The 11,219-nt window shown below is 25.8% G+C and overlaps 1 protein-coding gene across 1 annotated transcript in view; it reads left to right on the top strand.

Moving 5' to 3' along the window:
- LOC105621358 (alaserpin-like) overlaps positions 1-11,010 on the top strand; it is a 23,237-nt gene extending 12,227 nt beyond the window's left edge. The window contains exons 6-7 of the mRNA XM_012202826.1: positions 9,137-9,267; positions 10,781-11,010. Coding sequence (XP_012058216.1) covers positions 9,137-9,267; positions 10,781-10,789 — 140 coding nt within the window. The 3' untranslated portion in view covers positions 10,790-11,010. The remainder of the gene's footprint in view (positions 1-9,136; positions 9,268-10,780) is intronic.
- The last annotated feature ends 209 nt before the right edge of the window (positions 11,011-11,219 follow it).

Genomic DNA, 11,219 nt, shown 5'->3' with positions numbered 1-11,219 from the left:
TATTTATTATATATATATATATATATATATATATATATATATATATATATATATATATATATATATATTAGGTGTGGGAAAAAGTTCGTGGCGTTTTTCCCGTAGATTAGTAACCTAATATATATAGAATTTAATATACCGATTGGTACAGAGTTTTTAGCAAGCCTATTCATTTTGAGACAATGCATCTATATTCAATAGATGAAATATTTATTTAAAATACATCAAATACGAGAGAATCATCAAAGTTAAATATTTCGAATACAATATACATTCTTTATTGAATCAATTTATTTCAGATATGATTACGCGCCGATAACTTTCGGACTTTCAATACAATCAGTCTGAAATGCTAATAATCCTCCTAAATTAAATTAGAAAAATTGTAAAGAACTTCATCGTTTCTTAAATCTTAAAAATATTCATTTAAGATTTTTAACTTTCTGTTCCTTTTTTCGATCATGCACATTTTCTATGTGTATTTAAATTTTCACGAATTTATTATCTTAAATTAAAATAAGAGTTAATTCGATCACCGATATATTAACATCTATGAATTATTGATTATTTTATTTTTTAAAAATTGTCAATTTAAAAAATTTAATTTAAAAAATAGACCTTTTGAAAAATATATATAAATTAATATAATTAATATTTATTATTTTTCTCAACTTTTCATATATATATATATATATATATATCCTAAAAAATAAAGTAATTTTAATAAACCGAAATAATGAAATTAAATTAATGCAAAAAGTATAGCAACTTAATTTCATTTTTTGATTTATTATACAATTTTATATATACAACATACACATATGGATCAAACAACAGATGTTAATTTAAAATGAACAAAAATATCGTTTAATTCGCTCTCTTTTCTAATACTCTGTACAGCTTATAAATCGATAAAGTTTCTCTTTCGCGATATTTCCAACATGCACCGTGACGAAACAATACTGTCACAATCTTTCAACTTTCTGTTGCTTGAAAGTTCTATGACGAGGAAGATACTCGGTCATGCTAATAATACTTTAACAAAATCGCTTTGATGAAGATTATGCAAATAGTGAACGGAAATGTTTATAAATCAACATGTCCGTATGATCTGGTTGTATGATTTTTTTATAGATGTAATATTCTTACCCGGAAGACCAGCTCCTCTACTTGAACCGTTAATCTTCAATGCGGACAGACCCTTCTACTGCATCATTAAACACAACGTAGCTCCGATTTTTGTCGAATTCGTCTTTGAACCTTCAGCGAGTTTTTAATATTTCCCGTAATCGATTGTACTGTAATACAATATAATTCAACATGATAACAAATACAGCACTGCTTAATATAATAATTCAATACAACTCTTTTAGATTTTCGCGTTGTATCGAGAAAAAGAGAAAAAAATTTTCATTTATACATTGACGCTCATCTTGGAGATGAAAAATTACATAACATGAATAACTTATGTGATCAGCTTCACATAACAGATAACAGCGTTGGGAGTGAATAATTTCTTTTTTAATTTCATTTAAGCATAGATTCATTTCGCCTGCACTAAATCAACCATTGATTTTTTTCTGTCTATGTGTTTTTTTATTATATTGCTAAATCTTTAATTTTTTTTAGAATTTACTAATAAAATATTAAGCACTTGAAATATATCATAATTTTTTAATCTCATTCTAATGTTTTTCGTTACATCATCTATACGATGGTTTACGTTCGCTTTTGGTATTACATAAGGTGCTTTTTTAAAATTAATATCTAAAAAGATAGTCTTTTTAATATTATATTCAATCTCGATAAAATAGAATGAGTGTATTTATTAAAATTACTTTTCAATACATTTCAATACATTTCAATACTTTTCAAATCATAGATTTTATGAATGAATTTTTCTTTTAATTTAAGAGATAATTATATTTTTATTTTAATTGTATTTTTTATTTAATTTTTTGGATTTAATTTGCTCACTGTTATGCTTGTGACGTCTGTATATTGAAAAATAATTGTAAATATAAATACAAAAAAAGAATTGTTTTGGGCATCTACACTACTAGATTTCTACACGAAATTGACACAAAATGTAGTTGCTTTTTTTTTTCTTAAAAAAATATCAATAGAATATTATTAGATTTGAATCCAGAATTATCACGATGCACAGTAATGTACACTGTAAGTTAGGCATCACATTTTTCGTCACATAATAATTTAATAGGACGCATAATGTCTTTGCTCTGCGGTCACGAATCGCTTCTACGAAGCGAATAAGGATTAATCATTATAACATCGCGGTTCGCACGAACAATCCAATAATCTGTTCCAGGATTGGAGTTCGAAATGCGATGTCTGATGTTGCAGATCGATGTGGAAATTGATCATCCATTTATTTTTAATATTATCAAGATTCTTCAGGATCAGGAGAGCGGAAATGGTGACGCTGTGTCGCTGTTCACCGGGATAGTTACTGTACCGATTTACTAGTTGCAGTAAATGAAATGTCATGCATATTAATATGCTTATGATCGTTTACATCTTGAGAAAGTAACATTTTACGTTAAATCATAAGTAACATTTTTAGTGTTTTTTGCTAAAATCAATTAATTACAGCTATCAATTAATATTTGTTGTTTGCCTAATATTATTGATTGTTGATTCTTAATTCTTTGAATTTAATTTAATTTAATTACAAATGATTCAAGAGAATTTGTGAATGTAGAATTATTTTTAGTAATATCTGAAATAATCTTCACAATTTCTCACTTTTTAATGTTGACATGTGATTTGTTATTTGAATAATAATGTTGTTTGAATAGTATGTAATAAAAGTTCTGTTAATTATTAATAATGTTATTAATATTTATATACTATGAAATAGATGTTTGTTATTTCATTTTTTCAGATTTATATATTTTTTAACATTTAAAATAAATTAATTTAAAAACATCTATATGCATGTATACATGCATATATATTTACAGCTCATTAAATTTTATCTTATTTTTCATTTAGATTTGTCATATGACAAATATAAATATTATTTTTCTATTCGTGAGAAAATTTTTCGCATAACTTAAGACAATGTAAAAAGAAACAGATAACAAAGTGACAAACATTGTTTACGATAATTTTACGTAAAAAAAAGAGATATTACTGTAAAGTATTTTAATTTACATATAAATAAAAAGTTATAAATAAAAATGGATATGACAAAAATGTTTTTATGTGCTTCACAATAATCTTGTCTGATCGTCTTGATATTTCTGCGCATCGCAACATTTCTATTTTATTCTTTTCTAATTTTCTTACTTTATATTCTGCGAAAACTCTATTTCTTCTTGCACGGTAACAAATTTATATAGCATTGCAGTTGCATGTTGTATATCTGTTCTACGATTTCGCGATACGAATGGGTGAGTGAATGAGTCGCATGTGATAAATCAATCGTGTGTTTCAGCGATCTTCGTCGTGGACAAAATCTCAATAATTCCGGAAAAATTCTCAATCGATCGTCCATTCGTGTATCATATCGTCAAGATAGACAGAAAATCCAGAGATGTCATCCCATTATATAACGGATTCGTTTATAATTCATAATGCAAATTGGTTGATGATCGTTTATCATCATTCGTCCTTTCACTTTTAGTTTAAATATCGATATCTATATATTTGTATAGTCGCTGTATATCTACTGCTCACAAATTTGCGCTCATTGAAGCGAGTTGTTTACTTTGTCCAGTTTAGAAATATACTGCAATATACTGTGCACATTCTGTATTTCGTACAGTTACACTTTTTGTATTTTGTAGCAATAATTAATATTATGATGATTAATTATTATGTTTTCGTTACGAAGCAAATTTCTTACATTTTTTTGCTTGTAAATTAGTAATAAATCAAAATATATTTAATAAATTCAATTTACTTTCGATATCATGAACAAAAAATTGCATTTATCACTACATATTGCTTCTATTATCTGTTGTGATGTTGCAGCTGTACAACTGTATGAAGATTCGTAATGAAAATTCTCTGATAGATATTCACACTATTATTACATAATTAATATGTTTCAAAATGGCGGGTTTATGTGAATATTTCATTATTCATGCAGACCCCGCAGTTTTCGGTTGATCAATCATTTTATTATCAAATTTATCGACGTGAACAAGAAATAACATTGTTTTCCGAATACATAATCAAACCTAATTATTAATTAACATATATCCAGTATAATAAATCTACGCATAAATTTACGTGTATAAACATAATAATAATTAATGATTTAACAAAATAATACAATTTGCAGCTTAGTGGAGTCGGTTCACTATATTTCTATATTGGAAAAAATTTATTAAATTTTAATACATATTTTTATGAATAGTACTAAGTAAACATTTACTTACAATAAATAAATATATGTTTACATATAGTAAATATTTACTTAGGGCTATTCAAACAAATATTTATTAAATATAGTATTTTTTCAGTGTATTCTTTCTGTTAAAAATATATGTATTTAATGCTTATATTTCTTTGATAGCTATTATTGATAGGTAATCTTACATGAAAGCAGATTCTTGTTCTCCTCCCAATATCGATTATATGAATTTAATTATAACAGAAGAAGTGTAGTAAAATTCACAAAGTCTGTGAATAACACAGGAATAGTTTCACGTATACATGTGCGAATTGCACATATATATTTTTTATGTAATAAAAAGTGATTCGTATGTATATGATATGCAATGTGTACATTGCATGTCGTTAATATTTTTTTTGCATTTATACAATAATCTGAATATACATGAATTATGATTGAAATTTGTTTTTAATTGTACTCGTTTACTTTTCTAATGAGTGTTCACGAATTGTGAATAACAATTGAATATTTTAGCAATTATAGCATTTTTCTATATCGAAGTGCAAATTAAAACTAAGTTTTGAAACGCATTTATTATCTTAGTTCTTCATCTTGACGCATGTTTAACTCTTTTTGTCTCTTATTATATTATTAATTATGAGCATGATTATACAATTTAATTTGTTGTTTAATAATTCAAAAAAGAGCAGCAGCGAATTCTTACCTCCATTAGCATCACACTTTTCTTTCAAGAATGATGTTAGTGATGTTTTCTTTAGAAGAATACGATGACGAATATCTCGATCATCCATTATTTTATTACTTAATCATAGTCTATCAAACCCGAGAACATAAAAGACGACGAATATTGACACTATTTTCCGGAATTATTATTGCACCTGAGATATAACTGACTTACAATAAAAAAATTATTATGTCGACTAATCCTATTAAAATTATAACATTTATTAATATATCTGACCATGTAGATTATTGTACATAATAATTCATTCGTGTCTAACATGTATTAAAAAGTTATATACATATTGGTGTTATATTATTCCTGTTGGATCTTCGTATGATAAGTACGAAACTTAATAATAATCTATGTATGTGTATTATGCATGTGTACGCTTTTATGTATGTGTACTCTCTAAATTCTTTAGAATGAGATTCACTTGAAAGAATTTAGAAAATACATATGTGATTAATTCTATACTACAAGTACAATATTTTTTTAAAGATAGATTAACAATATTCTTTTCTTTTTTCATTATACTTCATTGTACTTAACGCTGCTCTGAGTTCGATATTAATCTATATATTCAGTTTTTTATACACACGTATAATTTTTTACTTAATTTATTTTATTATTTTTTTCTACAATGTATACATTTCGTATAATATTATAGAATAAATAAAAATTAAATTAAATTTAAATAAAGACTTTAAAGTTATAAAATATGCGCTATACTTATGGTTGCATTCATAATATATATGTACAATAAATAAAAATATAAATAAGTATATATGATAGTTGCAGGAGTCTTAAAAAGAATCAAAATTTCACCTCGAAGATCTGAAGAGTTTTCGGTTAATCGCCCATTTTTATATGTCATCGTAGCAGCGCAGCGTGGCGATAAAATCGATAACTCGAATTCATTGATTTTATTCACTGGACGAATTTTCATGCCCGTCATCCAAATGAAGCACTTTACTTTTGTTTAATAAATTACTTAATAACGTATAGAAATGTAGGAACTAATTGAAATGAAAAATAAAATTATTTTATTAAATTAATTACTAATGATGTAAATATAATTTCAATATCTATACATACAGTTGTGCATATATAAAATATGCAGATATTTAGATAATTATGTGAGGAATAAAGTTGGAAATAAAATTATTAATATAATAGACCATCAAATAAATATAAATATACATTATTAATATAATGATCCATCAAATAAATATGACGTTCCTCTTATATTTGAATAAATTATAAAATCTCACATATTACGTGAGAAAAACAGAATTTTATTATCTTATTATTTTAATTTTCTCGGTATTCATTTAAATTAATTCCTCGTATAAATTGAAGATTAAAGAAAAAAATACTGTGGTTGCATTGCAAGTGGAAAATATTAAACGCAGTTTCAAAAATGTTATTTTTTATTTATTATAACTATAAATATTTAACATTCGTTAATATCTCTTTGCGCATAATTAAGATCAATAATGAGAAAATTCAAGACAGATTTATTTCTTAGATAAATTATATTTTGCAACTAAATTTATTTAAGGAATATTTAAACCTCGTTTCACATTATAGGAATTTTTCTTTATATTAAAATTTTTGTTCCACTTTTGTGTTTTCTATCTTCTTTAAGATTTTTCTTTTCTCAATTAGTTTATTTTGCACTAATATTTGTATCTTTTAGTCCTTTTGTCCCAACTTTTATTGTTTGTATTTAGAAAATATTTATTCTTTTTAATTGTTTTGTGTATGTTTTATTTTCGCAAGTGCAGTAAACGAAATTCAACAAGAATCTGTTTTTGTCGTATATAATTTCTACATAAATCCTATGTTCCAAGAATGAATTTATTCTTCAAAATTATTCAAGAAAGTCAAGACTTCGTGATTGATCGTTCATTTTTCTATAATATCATTAAATTAGTTGGTTTCGAAGAAGAGCCTAGTTTCTTAACGCTTTTTAAAGGATATGTTCTCAATCCGCAATAATACATATATATGTAATAATAATAATGTGTATCTTCCAAATATCTCCAATAACTTTTATTATATCATTATTGTTAAATTAATGCTGTCAGTATTCAAATATTCTATGAGTGTTTTGTTTCGATAATTTTCTTATGATTTCAGTAACAAAATTTTTCAAAAAAAATTTTTGAACTCGACTGCAGCACATCCGAATTTATCTAGCTTAGTTTCATAAGTTTATAAATATATATATATATATTATAAATATATATATATATAAATTTTTATTAAAAAATGAACAAGTATGATCGAACTTTAAATTAATTAATCCAATATTAAACCAATCACAATTATCATCATTAACATTTAATTTATTAAAAGATCTATAGTCGAAGGAAAAATATAATGGCAATAAACATTCGCATCGCATTGAGCAAAGTGAAGAAATATCTAAAAAACATTTATATTAATTATGAATTGCTACTATTCTAAAATTGAAAATCAATGTTATGCAGCATGTAAACGAAAATATTTGCAAAAAAATCGCTTTATGACTAAAATTATGATATGATTAACAATATAAAAAGATCGCAGGTACATTTGTTTTAGTTGTCACTCATTAACGATGCACACAAATATGAATCAATGACTTTTTGATAGATCGCTCATTTGCGTATAATATCAAATATAAATACGGGAAAAAATTGATAAAATCTTTCTTTTCTTTGGACAATAGTCTGAAATTTAAATAGGCGAAAGATTGCTTCGTGCAGTTCGTTGTAAACAACATGATCAGTTGATATATATTACGTCGTTTATCACTAATATTTAACGATGTTGTGATGCACATTTCGATATAATTTCGACATAATTTTGCAACTGGAAAAGAATAATTGCATTAATAATGTGCATTATTTTCATATTCAGAGGCATTCAAGAGAATTTCTTAACGAAAATAAATTAACTTCATTGAATTAATTACAAAATAATCGTATTTCATGTCATGGTCAAAGTCTCTCTTGCACGATGTTTCGTTATCATTAGCAATCAAGCGATGCATCAAGTTGATGTGTAACAATAAGTACGTATTGCATATGAAACAGCGAAATTTCTTGTACGAGGCATTCCAGCAACTAAATCAATAATAGAAGATTTATAGCATAAATTTATAGCATGAACTGTTGATGAATTGTTTCAGCAGCAGTGATGATAGAAGCTACCAGTTTCACATTTCCACTGGAATTTAGAGTGGATCATGCGTTCCTCTATAGCATCGTCAAGTTAAACTCTGAAAGTAATAATATCGTAAATCTATTTGTTGGATATATTATCGAACCCATTGCATAATAATTTACAGAGGTAAAGTGGTGTCTTTTTAAAAAATATCAAATTGATATAATTAAGAAAGTATAAATTTGATATGTTCATATCTGAGTAATAAATAATAATAATAATAGCAATTTCTATGTGACTCGAATTTTTGTACTACTCCGATTTTATTTTTTAAACTTGTGATATATTTATATATAGGTAATTTTTTGAAGAGTACTTCCTTGGATAGTATTTTTTTGAAAGTACTTTCTTGGATAGTACTTTTGAATATTCCTTCTAAATAAAAATTGTGCTTACAAAATTGTCAAATATTTCAGAGGAACTACTAAGACAACAAGTGCAAACAATCATATAACAATTCACATTGTTTTAACACAACATGATACTATAAAAAAACTATAAAAGATGAAAACTCAAGCGAAATTAAATGTTATACTCAATTATCGGATTTATTGCCACACATATATTTCGATAGAATATTCTGTAATCCTCTATATTATTCTTTAATTTCATTATATCAAGAGACTTCCCATTTGTTTAACTTTTTTTGGAAAGTATACTAACTTTATATGAAATAGAGCATGCAGCATGAGAGCAATTTACACTATGATTCCTTTACAGGAATCAAAAACGCATAAAAAGCGCGAAGCTTGTGGGATGTCGAAAAAATAAAACGAAAATGAAGCCTTACTGAAATCAATGATTTGTTTCAGAAGTCGAGTTGGTGAATTATTCTCTTATTGTCAACCAGACCAAAGAGATTCATATTGATCATCCATTCTTGTATGGCATTATTAAATCGAAACGGGAAGAGGAATTCTATGTTCTGCTGTTCGCCGGATATGTCAGTAAATTAAATTAGTTCGATGATTTAGAAATAAAATTAATCTAAATTACTACATAATCAATGAACTTACGAATGATTGCGCTACTAGTTGCAACGATCACTAATAATCGTTTCTTGCATCCTGATACAAAACAAATTACGTTGAAATTCATAATAATCGTTTTACTTTTGATAATTGAGCTTTTCGAATTTCAAAATTTTGTTAAAGATTAATAAAGGGTTTAAAATGCAATAAGCTTATTATGGAAATTTGTATAAAACAAAACGACGTAATCTTGAAAAATATAATATCGCATTTTAAAAAATATAAAAATCAAGAATAATTTATTAAAGTTTAATAATTTTTCTCGCAATCTCTTCCACATGATATTATCACTGTGCTCATTCTCTTGTTACTTTCAATATATTCTCCTAAACATTCTTTTAATTCAAACGTCGGAAATCTACAAGTTTAAAAATTCAATTGCAACGATCGCTTCAAAGAGCTGAGTAATTTTACATGGATGTTACATGACTAAAAAAACAAGTAGACACACTGTTAATAACAATATAAAATATGAGATGTATAAATAACAGAATTACGATTCTGATGTGAAGATTTTATATATCCTCGGAAGAAAAAGATGAAGCAGTTTTTAAAAACTTCGAAATCATTGATCGACGATTAATATTAATTATCAATTATTAAGTCTGACAACTATAATGTGAAATCGTGGTGCACAAAATTTAGCTTAATGTGGAAATTCACACTAAACAGGAATTGGATTAAAAATCAACTGTGAATTTTTAAAATGTGCGCGGATGCCGATCGATATTTGTGGTGGCAATACAACTGCGCGCATAGCAGAAACAACTTTTAGGAATAACTAATCACAATCGAGCATTCCTCTCTTTCAATGAATGAAAGGGGAACTCGAACGTGATTAATCAATTCTTACAAATTATGGTATACAGTTACGGCCATATAAATGACCCTTACCGATTATTAGACAGAGTGTCGCAATTCGCAATTGTAAAAAAGAGGATGATAACAAAGAACATAAAATAAATAAAAAATAAAAAAAGTCATTTTGTACTCTGCTCCTTCTCCTTTTATCAGTCAAAAATTCTACACCCATAGGCGAGATAAATTGCCGGTCTTGAATTACAATTATTTTCGACTTCTCGCAGAAATATTCGACTTTTTTTGTAACTTACATTGTCTTTCACTTTGGTTTTAATTAACACACGCCTTATATGTACTATGTGCTTGTCACTGATTGTGCTTATTATATGAAGTATTAAAATATATCATCACATTTTAGTATTGAATGTTCTTTTGAGATTATTAATACTGCAAGAAGTTATTTATAATAAATCTATTAGACATTATCTATATTATCTAATATACAATATTAAATATTTAAATATTAAAAGAGAGATATGTCAACTCCGTCTATGAATGAAAGAGTCTCACAGATAGACAATGAAATTCCTTCGATGTTTTATAATGATTATGTATATATTGCAGGTCTTGTAATACAGGCTTTTTCTTTGAATTTCGAGGAAACATTGGTAATAAATCGTCCATTTGTGTATTCTATTGTAAGAAAAATGGACCCATTGAATGAAGAAGCCGTAATGCTTTTCTCTGGACTCGTTATTAATCCACATTACTAGAAGAAATATCAGAATTTAAACTATACCTCACCAAAGTGACTGTAATAAAGAATAAAGAACAAATTCTGAATAAAAAAAATATGTATTTATATAATGTGTGATTATACAACTTGATAAATTCTTATGCATGCTTATATGAGTACAGTAATACTAATAATAATAATAACAAATAACATATATATATATTATATGTGTTATTCGTTATTATTATTGTACTCATATTATGTAAGCAAAATATATATAAAATCTAATATAAATATAATATAAATATAAAAAAATATAAAAAAATA

This window comes from Atta cephalotes, assembly GCF_000143395.1.
Source record: "Atta cephalotes unplaced genomic scaffold scaffold00002, whole genome shotgun sequence".
NCBI lineage: Eukaryota > Metazoa > Arthropoda > Insecta > Hymenoptera > Formicidae > Atta > Atta cephalotes.
The sequence above is the reverse complement of the archived record's forward strand: the minus strand, read 5'-3'. Positions and strand labels throughout refer to the sequence as shown.